This window comes from Psammomys obesus, unplaced genomic scaffold (genome assembly GCF_907164565.1).
Source record: "Psammomys obesus unplaced genomic scaffold, mPsaObe1.curated_primary_1811, whole genome shotgun sequence".
Taxonomy (NCBI): Eukaryota; Metazoa; Chordata; class Mammalia; order Rodentia; family Muridae; genus Psammomys; species Psammomys obesus.
Window position 1 is genome coordinate 5,797,600 of NW_026585895.1, and position 18,293 is coordinate 5,815,892.

General features: G+C 39.7%; 1 protein-coding gene across 3 annotated transcripts in view; it reads right to left on the bottom strand.

Moving 5' to 3' along the window:
• Positions 1-18,293, bottom strand: part of Itga4 (integrin subunit alpha 4) — a 73,344-nt gene that overhangs the window by 38,707 nt on the left and 16,344 nt on the right. For 2 of the 3 annotated variants that reach the window (XM_055600599.1, XM_055600600.1), the window contains 10 exons: positions 15,715-15,821; positions 15,488-15,617; positions 11,943-12,010; positions 10,618-10,747; positions 8,924-9,009; positions 8,280-8,342; positions 8,053-8,190; positions 4,229-4,340; positions 2,375-2,469; positions 992-1,082 (listed from right to left, as the gene is read on the bottom strand). In XM_055600599.1, coding sequence (XP_055456574.1) covers positions 992-1,082; positions 2,375-2,469; positions 4,229-4,340; positions 8,053-8,190; positions 8,280-8,342; positions 8,924-9,009; positions 10,618-10,747; positions 11,943-12,010; positions 15,488-15,617; positions 15,715-15,821 — 1,020 coding nt within the window. Of the gene's footprint in view, positions 1-991; positions 1,083-2,374; positions 2,470-4,228; positions 4,341-8,052; positions 8,191-8,279; positions 8,343-8,923; positions 9,010-10,617; positions 10,748-11,942; positions 12,011-15,487; positions 15,618-15,714; positions 15,822-18,293 lie in introns of those variants that run through there. The other variant, XM_055600601.1, reaches the window with a different exon arrangement.

An 18,293-nucleotide genomic window follows, 5' to 3' on the forward strand; every position in this document is an offset into this window, starting at 1 on the left:
GGGTAGGTAATTTGATCAGAAGAGTACAGGAGCTCCACAAGGACAAAATACATCAGGGCATCAGGGTCCTCTATGAGACTGTTTCTCCAACCAAGGACCATGCATGGATATAACCTAGAACCCCTGCTCAGATGTAGCCCATGGTAGCTCAGTATCCAAGTGGGTTACCCTAGTAAGGGGAACAGGGACTATCTCTGACATGAACTCAACAACTGCCTCCTTTACTCCACCCACCCCCACCCCTCAGTGAGGAACAGCCTTGCTAGGCCACAGAGGAGGACATGACAGCCAGTCCTGAAGATACCTAATAAGCTAGGGTCAGATGGAAGGGGAGGAGAACCTCCCCTATCAGTGAACTTGGAAAGGGGCAGGGAGGAGATGAGAGAGGGAGGGTGGGATTAGGAGGGAATGAGGGAGGGGGCTACAGCTCAGATACAAAGTAAATAACCAGTGATTAATATAAAAAATAAGAATTAATAAAAAATCTACTTAGAAATTATTTTGTTAATTTTTATACATTTATTCATTTCTATCCTTAGTTTTTGATTATTTTATGGTTTGTGGGTATGCTATGTAAAATACATTTATTTGCTTATTTTTAAAAAAGAAAGAAAGCAAAGAAATTGCACACTAGAGACCCGTGATGGCTTCCAGACAGCACACAATGCTTTGAGTGAGAAACACTCATCCAAAAGCTCCTTTCACATCTTTCCAGACCTCTCCTTTCTTTTCACCACCTGTTTGATTGATTGATTTCTTAGGTATTTCCTTTTTCCTCAAGAACAAGGGCTCTAACATTAAGTCATTAACAGTGTAAAACTGATAACTTGCTTGATCATTTCAGGCTCAGCTTCAAACCTTAAGAATATACAAATACAGTAATGAGTAAGCTGAAGTCCTCCATGTCATTTTCATGTTCACAGTAAAGCAGGGTCCACAAAAGAGCCTCTTGTCATTGCTTTTCCCGAAACCAGGCCTAGTGTCTACTCACCGACATAGCCATTGTTATCTGCATCAATTTGTCCCGAGATAGACTGTCCAAACATCCGTAGTGATTTGCTGATTTGAAGTCCTTCGATTCTCTGGGGGAGGGAGAATAATTTTTTGGGCATGTTACTGAACATCTAATATTTCCAAGATGTTAGCTTGGGTCTTCTGAGGTTTGTACATTGACTAACATACACTAACAAAATGCGTTGTAGATAAATCAAACGCTTTAAGAAAGGCAAAATTCCCCACCTTGAAACAGACCTGAAATCTATTTTGTTACTCAAAATTTATGTTGTGAAAAGGTAATACTTTACAGTATAGTTTTGAGTTTTTCTAAAACAATTCGTATTCCTTTGAAATTTTTTCAAGTTCTGCATTTACTTCCATAATCAACATTAATAAATAGACTTTGGAAAATACGATGTCTATTATTATTTTCCCATTCTTCCCATTCAGGTTTATGGTGAAAGCCTACTGGTTTAGACAAACTCCTTACTATTTAAGAACAGTCCCTTCATCAGTCTGCTCCATCTATTTAATTTCATGCCCAGACAGCAAATTAGAAATAAATGGATGCTATTCACAGTAAGAAAAAAAAATCAGTATCTTTTGCTTGGCATATGTCTAACTTTTATATTAAATCTAGAGGGTCATTTGCCCACTGCTTGTGGCCTCATCAAAATAATGTCAGCTAATTTTTGGAAAATCTTTTTTTCTCAGACTTCAAATGTAGGTCTTTTTATGCACTGAAATGCCCTGAGTCTTCAAGATACAGAACTTAACTGAGAGCTCTGTCATAAAATTGTATTAAGATGCTATCAGTTTAATTACTCTACACAGAAAAGAAAACATGGTCTCATTGAACATTTGACTCCCTGTGCTGGCTCTGTAAAGCATGAAGCTTTAGCTGCAAGAAAACATACTTCATATCCACACGGGCAGACTTAGAAAAGCATGGCCATCGTCTCAAGAACACAGATGTGACAGCACATGCAGAGACATCTGTAATAGGCTAAAATCAAGAATAAAAATGGAATAGAACCCTCTGGAAATAAATGGTTTAAAAAAAAACTTTTGAGAGTTTATTAAGATAGGACAATTCCTGGGTGTGGTGGTGCACGCCTGGAATCCCAGCACATGGGGAGGCAGAGGCAGGTGGCTCTGTGATTTAAAGCCAGCCTGGTCTACAAAGCAAGTCCAGGACAGCCAAGGCTACACAGAGAAACTCAGTCTTGAGAAACCAAATAAATAAATAAATAAATAGGGCCATTTACCAGTATCACATGGTAAAATAAAATGTTAAGTATTTGAAAGGAAAGAAGTCCATATTGCAAGTCGAGTGATGAGGGGACTTTAATCACCAATGCTCTTTGGGAAGGCTGACCTGTGAGTAGGTGGGTGAGATCCCATCTTCTCGGCCATTGTAAATGTAGATGGCTCCTCGCAGGTCATCTTCTTGTGGAGCCCCAATGGCAACATCTGTTGGATGTAAATAGTAGAAACATTAGAACTCCTGAACGCAAAGAATTAACTTGGAAACCTAGCCTTTCGTGATCCTGAACATGTGTGACATAATATGAAAACTCTCTCTTATAAGGAAACTCAACCGTTCTTCCAGAAAAAAAAAAATACTAACTTCCTAATGTTCAGGATGATGCGTAATAGTGTGTGCATGGCAAACAACAGAGTGGATGGCTTTGAAGGGCACTCTCTCGGGATGGCTAAGCCTCTGGATATCCACTCAGCCTTGCTCTGTGCCCCGCTGCTGTGAACCCCATGTTTCATTTGTGTCTTGTTCCCTCATTCATAGAATGAGAGCACAAGGACACATACGCTCAGCATGAAAGGATACGGGACATTAGCTGCATATGACAGCATCTGGCATGTTAAAATATGAGAGTGTATGACCACAAGAACCTTAGTTTTGAGCTTCTGGCCTTTTCTATTACTTAAAAACAGCTTCAGAATCAATTCTTTCTCCAGTGATATATATTAAAGATACACACATACAAATACGGTTTCAGAAAATGTCTTATTTTGTAAAATAATGACAGAATGAATTTATTGTGATTAACATTGAATTATGACACTGGAAGAAAAAAAAATATGATCTCATGTGAAAAAACCCAAGAGTAACAGACATGCTGACTAATATCATTGCTTAAGTGATGTAAAAACATGTAACATGAAGGAGAGAACTAGCATCCCATAGCTGCAAGAACACGCCATTGTTACACCACATAATTCTGGTAGGCATATTTATGTATTTATTAACGTGTAATGTTTTTAATTATTTTAACTAAAATCTAAAGAATAGAAAGTTCATTTTCATAATAGCACATAATGTCTGGAATTTTTTTTTCCTCAATCACAGTGCTAATTTTGGCAGCTTTTTAATACAAACCATATTTTAAATGTCAATAACAATACCAAGAAGACACAATATACAATTCTGAGCCATGAAAATAACTATTTAAAACACACTTTCTGAACTGTAGAAAGTTACTGCTCTCTGGGGAATTGCTCACTCTCCTCTCCCACACATTCATCATACGTACACAGTTTTATCAGATTAATCAACACCCAGTAGTAGACTAAGAGGAGAGCCTTGTAGAGGAAAGTATTTCTACAAACATGCTGATATCCTGAGCAGCAATCATGGTGACGATGGTGCCATTTATTTAATCCTGAAAATGCTTCGGTATCAGTTGATGGATATCCACTGCCCTAATTCTCAGAGCTGCCCTCACCAATGCTGTGACTCTCTAAATCCTATAGCATAGCAGCATTCAGTGTTCCTGGCATAGCAGGGCTCACCAGAACGTGCTCCAGTTTCACAGCCAAACTCAGCTGGTTTGCTCAGTTTCTGGGATGTCCTGGTAGTAAAAGATCAAAGCCCAAAGTTCTACACCCCTTGTATTTTCTTTCTAAAATAAGGATCTTTAAAAAAAAAAAAAAAAAGATGGATATCACAGTTTCATAGGCATCAGTTTTACAGTTTTAGAGATGGGTAAAGAACTATGCTATTTATTTTCAATGGTATTTTTAGAATCAATAACATGCTTTGACCAGCACCCTTGAATTAACCACAGCAAAGATCAACAACTAACATCACATAGAAAAAGTTAGACAGCAGACCATTCCAGCCCCCTCAAACAACACAAATGACAATCACGTTTTCTTCCTTCAGCTATTTTAAAAGTGGAAATGGTGTACCAAATGAGGGGTTTTAACTTGCCTTCAAAGCCATCATTGTCAATGTCACCAAGATTTGCTATAGACTCCCCAAACCTTGCAGCGTATTTGTCACTCCCGATGAGTACAGCTTCCATTTCGTCCATTACCGCTCCCTAGGTAAAAATGGAAAGAACGCTGTCATGATCAAACTCCCTGACAACTTTACAGATGACTTACTGCCATAATTGGATATGGATTTTTCCAATGCATCAAGCCACAGACTGAGCTTCAGTACACACATCTAGGTTCAATTCAATAAATATTTATTAAGTCAACACATATAATAGCATGATTAGAGCTCAAAGGACATGGGAAATTGTCGAAATCATGATCCCTAGCTTTGAAACTCCAATAAATCATTTTGATAATTCAATTTAACAAATATTTATTGAGCTCTTGCCAAAGACAATGCACTGGGCAGACAAGCAGGTGGAAGGGCCAAGGAGGAGCAGATAGATAGATAGATAGATAGATAGATAGATAGATAGATAGATAGATAGACAGATAGACAGATACATATATACATGCGTACATACATATGTATATATCACCCTGTTTCCTCCAGAAACCACGGTTACAAGAAGGGCTTAATACAAGCATGTACATGACTTACAAGTACAAATTGCTTTGCACTAATGAGAAGAAAGGAAAATAATTCTAACTGAAGCAAGGAAGGAATTCCAATAAGGAGCAGGAAGGAAAGACGACCTCAGAGAGACTTTCATAATGTGAAATTCCAGATGGCTACTGCAAGGAAGATGTGGTTTTGATATACAGTAAAAGCGATCAGCAAAACTGTTACATGTCTGAGTAATACATATGTATGTGTGTATTAATATACATGTTAATTAATAGGTTAATTAATATGTCGTATATAATGACCAAGACAACCAAAGCCAAATTGTTGTCTGACAGTATACAGCAACTGGATTAAGATGGAATTTTACTCTTTCTGAAGTGAACAATAGGCAGCCAGGGGAGGTCTCTGAGATGAAGAGTGACTTAAGCTGCCCTGTGGAAATTTATCCTAGCAGCCAACAGCTATCTCTGAAGTTGAAGGTGAGCTATTAAATATAATGTGTATACATTATATATAAGCTGTCTAGGAATGCTATGATGCTGAGTTGTGATCATTCCAAGCCCGTGATTTAGAAACAAATTCTACATGCCACTAATAGATCACATCCTCTTCTCTGGTAAATCTATTCTTCGCTCCACAAAACCATATCCTATGCTTTGCCCAAGTGCCCTTCACCTTTTCTTTTATAATAGAAAATTCCTAATTTTTCTCCGCTCTCAATTACTATTTTTTCCTTGAACTACTTTGGCCCAAAGTAAATCATTCCTATTTTGCATGTGCTTCTCACCCGCCATTTACCACGTTGTCTTCCAATGACTCTGGCGTCTCACTCAACCCTAAAGTTTAGAGGTCACAACTGGGATTATTTTCAACTTTTTTCATAGTATGCTCCAGACCAGATTTTTACTAAGGATCATTTATTTTATTTTAAATGAATTAAAATGTTCAATGTATCTTTATAGATGCAATCACACCATTCCATGTGGCACAGGATTAGGTCCATGGACTGGGGAGGGATAGAGGAAACAGGCTCCTGAGGAAATGACTAAAGGAAAGGGAGGCAGGGAAGACAGATCACATATAACCGCAAGGGAAGTCAGTGGCGATTGCTCCTGTTCAAGTGTTCTGCAGTCATCAAGAATGGCAAGAAAGTGCTCACTGGGGACCCCTGAGAGCTCTTTAGTAGATTAGGTCAAAATGCAAGCCATTCAAGTAACCTTCCTTTTAGTTCATTGAGAACAACTCCGGAGTGTCTGCCTGTTCAGGACTTCTTCAAGCTATGAAAAAACAAGGGTAGACTCCTTTAGCGACTCCTTTCCCGTATTAGCACAGGCAGTAGCGGATGAGGAAAAGAAAATATTCTGCTTCTTAGTGGCTAGTGGCATTTCAGAGAGTTTAAAAATAGATTAAATGTGAAGAGAGAGAAAAATACATACTACAGGATTTAAAAATGGACAGCAAACACTAAAGAGGTCCCAGTATTCAATGGCAGTGCTTCTGGGTAAATCAGAGGGGAAGGCAAAGGTTAGCCTTGAGAAGAGGCTCTATCTCTGCTCTCTGGGCCCTTCTCTTGTGTGTTTTCACTCAGGGGTAGTCTAAGCTTTCAGTGAGAGAGAATGGTCCGTTACTCCAGTGATGACTTCTACTCTTTTTTTAATTTAAATTTTATTTTTATTAATTAGAGTTTATTTACTTTGTATCCCAGCTGTAGCCCCTTCCCTTGTCCCCTCCCAATCCCACCCTCCCTCTTCTTCTCCTATGCCCCTCCCTGAGTCCAATAATAAGGGAGGTCCTCCTCCCTTTTCTTCTGACCCTAGTCTATCAGGTCTCATCAGGACTGGCTGCATTGTCTTCCTCTGTGGACTGGTAAGGCTGCTCCCCCTTCAGGGGGAGGTGATCAAGGAGCAGGCCAATCAGTTCATGTCAGAGATGGTCCCTGTTCTTATTACTGGGGAATCCACTTGGAGACTGAGCTGCCATGGGCTACATCTGTGCAGGGGTTCTAGTTATCTCCATGCACTCTTAAACTATTTTTCAAACATCTCCTTGTTAAGAGAAGTATAGCATATATTTTCCACAAGGGAAAAATGAGAGACACTTGCTGAAATAAGGGTGTAGTCAGTTCACCCAAGCCCAGCTGTGAACGGGACGCTCAGATCTGGGAGACCCCTGTCCTGAGGGCAATGTGCCCTCTCCATAGTAAACTTAATTTTAAAAAAGAGTCTAGGGAATCTCTGCATGTGTGATGCCTCTAGTCTAGGTTCCGAATTTTGAGACTCTTCCATCTTTCTCAGACTGGACACCTTTCTCCTTTGTGTCGAGTGGAGTTTAGCTTGACATTGGAAATGAGCCCTTATTAAGTTCTCTGACATGTTTGACTTATCGAGGCTGCAAGTACACTCTGCTACACCTTGACTAAAAGCTGCTCTGTCCTAAGACATGAACCAGTTTTTTCACAAGCCTGCTCTTATTTTCAAGACACAGGATCCACTTCAGAATAAATGATACCAATCTCATACTCTTTTAAGAAATAATCCAGAGGAAGTGTGCCATAGTGTTTTATCAACACACATTATTTCTGCTTTCAGGTCAAGACCTTGAAAACATCGAGTGTGTCATCTATTCTGAAGAACAAACACTTCATAATTTACTAAATCAAATGAGTACAGTGATTATTGGGTTATATAAGCATCCATTTTGAATTATTACCAAAAAGCATTCTTACAGTTTTATTTTGTGCCCAAATGAAACTGAAGGAGATTTCAGTTACTAGAGTGAGCCAGCCCACACAAGCTGTATACATAGATTCCACTGCGCTCCGATCTCCCCTTTCCAGAGCAGCTGCTCATGGTTGTGCTCTGTTTCATTTTCCGTACAGCAGTAGAAATTTTACTTTGGTCCATCAAATACAATTAAGACTGTATGTTTGACCTGACAAAACTACTCGTAGATAAAAGCGCTTTCTGTACAAGTCTCACGACCCAAGCTAGATCTCAGGAACTTGTAGTAGGAGAGGCCTGATTGCCTCTGAGCTCCTCCACTTGTACACCATGGCCCAGATAGGCATGCGTGCACATGCGCCATGCGTGCACATGCGCCATGCGCGCACATGTGCCATGCACTTGTGTAGACACACACAGGAGTTTCATAAAGGAGCTATCGTCTCAGAACTGTGAAATAAGAGCAGTTTCAGGTTGAAATTATAATTCACAAGTGACTTCCGGCCTGGGGACCATCAGACTCACCGAGCCAGAGTTGATGTACACGAATACTCTCCCTTCCTCCCTGATGCTGCTCTGCATGGGAGCCCCGACGAGGAGATCTGAGAAGCCGTCCGCGTTGAGGTCCACCGCACAGACAGAAGCTCCAAAGTATGAGCCGAACTGTGGCGAAGCAGAGCACACGCACAATGAGAGCGCACAGGCTTCCCCTCAGGAGCCCTTGGCACCCCTAAGAGCTGAGCTGTATTTACCTTTTTACCTTTCATTTCATGGATGATGTGCAGTTCATTTTCGTCGATGCTGAATATATATGCCTGCAGTGGGGAAAACGAATTCAAAAGCCTTTACTTTCCTATCAAACATTCTCTTAAAAAAAAAAAAACAAACAAACGCACACAACTTATTGGTTTAGTCAAAACATCAATTTGCAAAACTCATAAATGAACAAATATAAAATATCACGTTTAATAAAACTGTTACCACTAAAAAGTTTAGGTGTACCATGACTTATTAATAATCACGTCAACACGCCTGACTTGCAACACTGTTCTCTCAGTAACTAACTTTTGGATCCCGTAGAGAAGGCACAGAAAAAAAGGTTTAGCAACAAATTGAGTGGCAAAGTGGAAATATTTAGAACCAGAATTTTTCTGTTCTATTCTTTCCAGTCTTACCATGCAGCAGTACCTGTCTGACCTCCCTTCTACTAAATAATAACCAGTACGTTCCGGGGCATCTGTAGATAATTGTACGTATAAGCAATTTACTCATAGCAAAGCCTTGCTTAAGCTGTGATTCTCCTTAAAAATTTCCCAACCAAATTTATTTGAGAGCCACAAATAAATCTTGACCAAATTCAACTGATACAATATACTGCTAATCACTTTAATCTTACTTTTCCTATTTGTTCATGCTGAGGGGCTCCTCCCACGATTTCGGTGGTATGTGGACTTCGAAAATGACCAGCTCCAACTGAGTAGCCTTTGTAAAAGGGGAAAAATGCATGACATTCACCATTAACAGCAGCTACATGCTTTTCTAACTCCTTGCAACGGAGCGAAACAAAACGATTTGAAATGTCTATTTTAGAAAATGCCTCAAAAACATATTAACTTACAATGGTCATCCAGGCAATTTTAACATACATATTATAAAAACAGGGACACAGATTTGAATTTCTAAAGCTATCAATATTGAAAATATGACCTTGAAACTTGTTCTATTATTCTATAGGCAATATAATGTGCAGCAGGCTTCCAGTATTGCAGCCGCAACAGCTGAGAGTACAAGAAATGCTGACGCTTTCAAATGACAATCGTTCCAGATTTCATGCAACCTTTCTATCATATGGACCTTACACAAAAACATTGTTTTGCGTGATAAAGAGACATACTCTGCAATACTCATGACGTCCTCCAGTCACAGATAATGGAATGTCCTGTGGGCTCTGTTCGAAGGATATTAAAACGCTACTTCCCAGCGCTCTTTCTAAGCACAAGATGGTCACATTTAAAGCACAGATGGGTCAAATAAACCTTTGTTTAAAGAAACTACAGAATATATGTAATTTCTACTGTAGGGGAAACATTGACTTAAAATTTGAGTTTTGTAGAAACTGGTGACAAAATATGATACTTTTGCCTTGTGAAATAATAATGAAGAGAAAAGAGAAAAGGACAATAAAAATAGTTAAACTCTGAGAAACAATCCAAGATATTTTAAAACTAATGTGCTATTTAGAAAGGTCAAAATAACAATTTTTAGAATATACTTCATAATATTCTCCTTTTTCTAGAATGCTATTTTGAGATCCATTGGTTTTCATTTGATATTCTATAAATTAATGCAAATGTATTCATAGACATGTGTTTAAATAGGTAAATTAATACAGAGTTTAGTATAAAAACTTCCTAGAGAGCCAGGAGTGGTGACTCACACCTTTAATTCCAGCACTCAGGAGACAGAGGTCAACCAGGGTTATATAGAAAAACTCTGTTTTAGAAAGAAAGAGAGAAAGAGAGAGAGAAAGAAAGAAAGAAAGAAAGAAAGAGAAGGAGAGAGAAAGAGAGAAAGAGAAAGAAAAAGAGAAAGAATAAGAGAGAAAGAGACAAAGGAGAGAGAAAGAGAAAAAGAAAGGAGGAGAAAGAAAAAGAAAGAGAATGAGAGAGAGAGAAAGAAAGAAGAGAGAAAAAAGAGAAAGAAAAAGAAAGAGAGAAAGAAACAAAGAAAGGGGGGAGTGAGGGAAAGAGGGAAGAAAAGGAAGAAAAAAGAGAAAGAAAGGAAGGACAGAAGGAAGGAAGGAAGGAAGGAAGGAAGGAAGGAAGGAAGGAAGGAAGGAAGGAAGGAAGGAAGGGGGGTACTTCCTAAGACACAGTGGTCATTCAACAGTTCTTACATGAAGACAGAAGGATGACGACTGTAGTCACCAATGTCAGAATAAGACATGGAGTTAATGAAAAGTAATTGGCTTTATGCTTAATTGAGACAGTTTCTGATATACCTAATTGTCACTGGCCAATGGGACATTTAGAACAGCACATATAATTTCTAAGGCACAGATAATCTGAGTTGGTCAACTGTTTACAGTACCTAAGTAACTTCCAAATTTGACTTGATTCTGTCTGTCTACGAATGCCTTGTAATTGTTTGCAGTTATACTGTAGACAATGACAGAGCCAGTCCAGTAAAATGATCCCGGGGCCCCCATCACGATTAAATCCTGCAAGAGAAAAAATCATCATTTGAAAGTTAAATCTCACTACCCCAAACCGCTTACAAATATACAGCATTGTAGGCAAATAGTCAGGAAGTGGATTTTATATTGATGCTCTTAAATGGGAACATTTTATTAATATAAAACCATATATTAAACAGCCAGAAGAGCCAAAAGTAGAATTTTAGAGAAGAAACTCAAACTCCCTCCACATTTACCAGTGGCTTTCAAATATGAAAGGCAGGGCCATTATACACTAGAGTAAGCTTTGGGGACAAAGGCAATGTGGGTCAGCGAAAGACACTCATCTGTGTATAATTCATTAGGGTTCATTACCAGGATAATCATGTGTTACCAGAGAGGAGAAAGGGCTTAATTTATTTCAATTTGCAAAAATCACTGAATAGTGTTCCTAACAATTTCAGCTCAGATAATAAAAAGGCTAGTGAAATTTAAGGCATATTTTACCATAACTAGGAAGGAAGGAGGGAAGAAGCAGGCCCTTCTCTCTGTTGCATAACAACTCATAGCAATCAAACCTAATTAACATATTGTATATTCTCTAAGCAATTCTGAACTTTCAATGTATTCACTTCCAAGAAAGAATTGTTATAAGTATTTGTAAATATGCTAACATGTATAGAAGCAGTTAACACAAAATGATGTTTATCTCCAAGGAGTTGGAAAACATTCATGGATCATCATGGTTTTTTGAGAGAGCTGGCAACATTTATTTTTTATTTTTTATTATGATTATTTAACTTGAGGGCTCAGGGAGTAAAGAGACTTTGGTATCACCTCAGATAGTCAAGTAAATTTAACCCTCATACTATCATAATTTTGATGAAAAACAGACCCATGTATCTCCTTCACCCTTACCTGGTAATTAAAAACAATATAGTTGGGTAGATAGTGTTGGTTTTTAAGTTACCAAAATAAAACTAGCTTCTTTAGATCTCCATTAAATTCTTGGTAGGGGCGTTAGTCTGAAGTGTGGCTTTTAGCTAATCCTGTGTTGTATCCGTCATTTACAATTTAATTTTCTAAAATTATATGTGGCACATTAAAAGGTACAAACAGGGTGACAATAGTCTACAGCTTAAGAGATGTTATTCAAATGTAACATCTACGATGAGTCTGGAGAATCTCCAGAATTACTCTTCTACACACGCAGTCACTGGAGTTAATACTGGGCTGTTACCTGTGTGTAAAAACTAGATATTCCAGCTTGACACGATGCAAACTTTTCTCCAAAATTTTTCATAAAATCTAAAATAAAATATTCAATATTGATTTAGACAAATTGGGACTATATATTTTTGAGATAGAGTTTGACTGTGTAGCCCAGGCTGGCTTTGAACCCAAGATCCTCCTGACTCAGACTTCAAATTGTTCAGGATTAATTTTTATGATAATGATATCATCCCTCTTAAGATCTGTATCTTGAATTTCACTTTTGAAAATAACAGTAATTGTCATCATTTACTATCCTTCAGCTCTCCTGTATTAATCTTCAAATTATCACCATGAATCGGGCTCTGGAGGAGGCCTGCCATCCCAGGAGGAGCCTATTAAGAGCCTGCCCAGCCTTTTTTTTCTGACCACCTGGGACACAGCCAGCAGAGGAACATCCAGGCCTGCAGGAGCACCCAAACAGCAGAAGTGCTCCACTTTCAGGCTCAAGGCTCTGCCTGCCTCCCCGAGGAGTACTGTCAGCCTCAGGAACATGCAGCCAACACCAGGGACAGACAGCTAGCTAAAGACCAGCGTAAGAGCACAATCAACAAGAGCCAGGGCAATGTGGCATCACCAGAACCCAGATATCCTACTACAACAAGCCCTGGACACTCCCACACAGCTGAAGCAAAAGATGATGACCTTAAGTCCAACCTTATAAAGATGATAGAAGCCTTAAGAGAGGATATGCATAAACTCCTTAAAGAAATACAAGAAAATTCAAACAGGTGTAGGAAAAAAATAAATCCCTTGACGAAATACAGGAAAATACAATCAAACGAGAAGGAAACGAATAAAACTGTCCAAGGCCTGAAAATGGAAATAGAAGCAATAAAGAAAACACAACCTAAGGCAATCCTGGAGATGGAAAACGTAGGGAAGAGAACAGGAACTACTATCATGAATCACAGGTAAAGGCATTTCTCCCTTTGCTTTCTCTTCATGGGGAAGATTCACAACATATACTAAAAGTTAAAAAGAATCAGTGAGTGAGAACCTACACGGTAGCATTTCTGTGTTTGGGTTCGCAGTTCCCCGAGTTATTATACATGTTGGAGGTGCACAACAGTCTGTTCTTCAGGACATACACACACCCCACAGAATGGCCCCTCCCTAAAGCAACTTAATACACTCTGTCTTCATGGTAACTTTTTGTTTAGCAAAAACAATGGCAATCTACCCTCTTGGCAAACACCCACAACAAGCTGTTACGTTAAAGACAGCTGTTAGACTCACTCATCCTATAAAACTGGACCTCCAGGTCCTTCTCCACCTCCCACCTCCCCAAACACTTTGCCATTCTGTTTCTTTGCATTTAGTGTGTTTAGATTTCACATGCGTTTTTATGTGTTATTTTCTGTGCCTGGCATATTGTGTTCTAACTAGCAGAACTTCCTAATTACATGTCTTTGTATGTATGCACACGTACATGCGCCAGCCATGAAACTCTCAACCTACTTAAATGACTGCCGAGTTTTGTGGGTTTCTATTCTCAGGATCTTGAGAAGCCTCCACAGAGTCCTTTGTCATGCTGCGGTAATTCGCACTCATGCTGCCTTTGCTAACGGTTATCGCTCATCTTTTTGGTAACTGCCCATTCTAATAGTTAAGAGGTGATCTTACAGGGTTTGGTTTACATTTCCTGCTGGTTAGTAACACCAACTGACCTTCCTGCAACCATCAGCCATTGGTCCGCTTTCCCTGGGAAGGAAAGATCTCTCCGCTCATTTGATGGCCTTCCTGGCTATGCAGAAGCCTTGCTGCCTGCTGTCCTGCTCTCATCTCTTTCTTGCTGTGGCTGGAACTTTTGTTGTGACCTCCAAGAAATCATTGACTAGACAGTGTCAAGGTGCTTACTCTCTCCAGGGCTTCCATTGCCGGAGGTGTCACATTTACATTTCTGTTCCATTTTGAGTTTACTTTTGTGTATGTCATAAGAAAAGAATCCAATTCCACTCTTTTGCAGGTGGATATTCAATTTTCTCACACCAATTTATTGAGGGGATTATCCCCTTTCTCCCATTTCACCTCACTGAAAGAATCAAGACCCATCTGGACTTGTAAGTTCTCCTACTACAAAGCCCTGTGGCTAGGTGCTTTGGGGATTTTTAAAATGACACAGCCCTGCTTCCTATTTTGAAGTGCTTTCATTCATAAGCTTCTCTAAGAAGAAAACCCAGGACAACGCCTTCCTTTTGACACGTTACTACATCATTACATTAGCACCCTCTGCCGTGATTTTGCGCTCGGGTAGAATTTTCCTTGAGCCCTTATTTTATAAATTGCAGTGGGCTATGTTTATATAATCTTGACTTTTAAAAGGATATAGCTAGAGATATCTTGGCAAAAAATAACTCCTGCATGAAAGTGTTTAAGTATATAAAACAAAACTATTAGGAAAAAGGGAATAATAAATATGTAGAACTCCAGACTATTTTATTACAATTGAAAATTTAATATTCACCTTTTATCTTCTTGCATTCAAAGGTAAAACATAAACATTTATCATATGGACTTTTTGTGACATCAGAATCCAGACATGAAAGACCCTAAAATTATCAGAATCAGTAGGTAAATTTAAATATGCATCTAAAGTTTTAACAGTTAATTAAAATCATCTTTGGATGATAATGGAGATGGTAAAGTATTTTTATCATTAGAAAGAATTGGTATTCACACATATTTTTAGTGTTCTAAAAACAGTTTTAGAGTTATTGATGATTTCAAAAATCTTAAATGCTACTGACACTAATCTTTATATTCTAGTTCTGTAAGTAAAATACCCACAGCAATTGATTTCCACTGAGACAGACTTCAAACTTTAGGCCGGCGGTTCTCAACCTTCCTAATGCTGTAATCCTTTAATACAGTTTGTGTTGTGGTCACCCCCAACCATATTATTTTTGTTGCAACTTCATGACCACAATTTTGCTACTCTAATGAATCATACTATAAATATGTGTTTTCATACTATAAATATGGTCTTAGGTGACCTGTGTGAAAGGGTTATTTTAGTCTCAGGGGGTCGCAACCCAGAGGTTGAGAATTTCTGCTTTGGACACTAATCCCTTACATTTTCAAGAAATACATATGAGCCTGGGAAAGGGAATTAGGGAGGCCTTGCTTTTACTAATGCCTTGAACCCTTTTAAAGACTCCTAGAAGCTTCTAGGAAAACAGGAAATGTACTCATTTTCTTTCTAATGAGAGCTTTTTATGTAATTTCATGACTTTAAGGATCCTGTTTCCCAGGCATTAGACGTGCTTATACTGATTTGAAAATAAATATAGTGCGTAAGTGGATAATTACCAGCTAGCTTCCACACTTTTTCAAATGAGACCGAAGGACTGCTTTTCAAAAGCAGGGAGCTACTACACGGGATGCTCTGAGTGAAACAATGGCCATCACTAAGATCTTCGTCTGTGAGGAGGCAAAACGAAAGCGCACAGAAAAGCCGGCTGAAGGCCTTCCTTTGCTTCTCCCCATCCTGACGCTCCGCGCCACACCTACCTTGGTAACAGGGAACCATCCTCTTACTCAGTTCTGTCCGCAAGTCAGAAGGCACAGCATAGCAAACGCCACTGGGGAGCTTATTTTCGTTCTTCATGTAAAATATATTTTTCCACCTATGCCCACAGGCCTGGGTCAGACAAAAGTAAAACAAGGATGAGAAGGTCACGCCTGGACTGTGCGATGCCGGGGCTGAGCTCGGTCGGTGGGCCCCCTTCAACACCTACCAGGACAGATCCGTTTTCACCTGGCTGTCTGGAAAGCGTCACCCCCAGCCACTGGTTATCTCTCTCTTCCACGCAGGTTCTTCCACACCGCTCTCCGCCGGGGCTACCTGAAGCGTTTGGAAACATGCTCTTCAGCTTTGTTGGAAACAATGTCATTGTCTAAGAACAGAGTGGTTAGTTAAAGCTGCGAGCTTCTTCCGCGGCTCTCTTCAGCCAGCTTTGCCTCATCTCATTATTCGGGGTACAACTTAAGGGTAGAAGCAGTCGCTCTCTGCTGACACAGCTCTTCTGCATACAGACTGACTGCTCTTTGTTCGAAGGACCTGAGTGATGTAAAGGCTGCAAAGAAGTCAGTGGTATAGGAGGTGGCTAAGTCCCCTGAAGAAGCTGAGGAAGCGCCGTTCGATGCAATTCAGAGGCTGGTGTGTGGGAAAGAACTCGTGTTTTGCCTCCCCCACTATCAGCACAGGCACTTTTTTAAGACGCTGTTTGGATCATTCTCAGCAATTAAAGCAGAATTTATTGCAACTGGAAGATGATGACTGGGCATATGGAAAGCGGAATGAATAATCAGCATGCAAATAATCGTAGCATTTGAAACCAAACGCCCTGTATTTTAGACTTAGTGGGATGGCTGGTGTTTTCAACAAAGATTAAATGTCTTTGAAAACAAGATGGAAGAAGAAGAAGAAAAAGGAGAAGGAGAAGAAAAGGAAGAGGAAGAGGAAGAAGAAGGTGCCCAACATAAAGGAAATGCTCAAGTGGGCCACAGCTCTGCTAAAATGTACAACAGTCAACCTTACAGCAATGATCTTTACCACCACAAATCTTCAGCCTTTGAGCTGGTGCCATAATAATAATGATAATGATAATAATAATAATAATAATAATAATAATAATAATAATGTTTAAGTGATTTCAAAGCATTGGTTGGAAGAAGAATAAGGTTAAGACAGGTGTCATAGATTCTTTTTGCTATCTTTAACTTTTATCCTCTTTAGTCAACACTTGAATATTCTGTGCTCAGTTCCAACAGCAGACAAAAACATTAGCATCAATTAGGTGAGGTAAGTATAGAGGAAGCCCAGTTCTTTACTTTGAACACTTGTCCCTAAGTTTTTATATGCGTAGAGCAAAATTTCCCATTCTGGTCTTCATATCATTAGGCACGTGTTTCCCCATCTGACTTTAATGCCAGGTACAGCTTCCTGCGAAAACTCACAATGCCTGCATAGAGGAAGATAATATACTTCAAATGGAATCATTTCTATTGACTTCCCTGAGCCATAAAGATTTTGTGGAAGAAGTATAGGAAGATATTTGTGAAACTAATCAAGAGGGAGGACTCACACTAAAATGCTCAATCCCCATCCCGAAAGGCAAAGAGGGTGGACATCAGAAGAAGAAGAAAACAGGAAACAACCTAGGAACCTGCCACAGAGGGCCTCTGAAAGGCTCTTCCCCGCAGACTATCAAAGTAGACGCTGAGACTTATGGCCAACTGTTGGGCAGAGTGCATGGAATCTTATGTAAGAAGTGGAAAATAGTAAGAGCTGGAGAGGATGGGAAACCACACAAGGAGAGCAACAGAACCAGAAAATTTGAACACAGGGAACTTCCCAGAGACTGATACTCCAACCAAGGACTATTCATGGAGATAACCTAGAACCCCTGCACAGAAGTAGCACATGGCAGTTCAGTGCCCAAGTGGGTTACCTAGTAATGGGAAGAGGGACTGCCTCTTACATAAACTGATTGGCCTGCTCCTTGATCACCTCCCCCTGAGGGGGGAACAACCTTACCAGGCCACAGAAGATGACAATGTAGCCACTCCTGATGTGATCTGACAGACTAAGACCAGAAGGAAGGAGAAGAGGACCTCCCCTATCAGTGGACTTGGGGAGGGGCATGCATGAAGAAGGGGGAGGGAGGGTGGGATCGGGAGGGGAGGCGGGAGGGGCTTATGGGGGGATACAAAGTGAATAAAGTGTAATTAATAAAAAAATTAAATTAAATTAAAAAAGGAAAAAAGAGAACATGGGTAATTCTTTGTTGGCTTGGTGTCCTGTAAAATGTAAAACAATGATACCTTTCACTATGATAGAGTATTCCAGGAAAGAAGGGCTGAGAGAGAAGGCAAACAGACAACAGTGCTCAGCAACAGGAAGAACAGCTTGCCGTAGCCCAAACCCTGATAAAGAATGACAGATGAACATGGAGCTTTCTGTGTAAAAACTAGGAAAGACAGAAAGGGTGGAGGAAGGAGAGAGGAGTAAGAGTGAAAAGGGAAGGAAGAGGTGTTTGTATTATGTGTCAATCAACAGGGTTAACAGTGGGAGCTACTAGGGCTACCTGATTCCAAACCGACACAGGAGAAATAACACCGGGGGGCAAAAGAAAATTTAATTTTCTCTTTGATTTGTCTCTGAAATCACCAACATTTAAAATTACTGTGAAAAATAGACCATCCAAGGTCGAGCCAGGCGACCTGCAGTGGAAGCTCTGTCACCATAGAACAATGGCCTGCATCGAAAATACCGCGGGGGGGGGGGACCTCTTTCTAAAATTATAATCAGCAC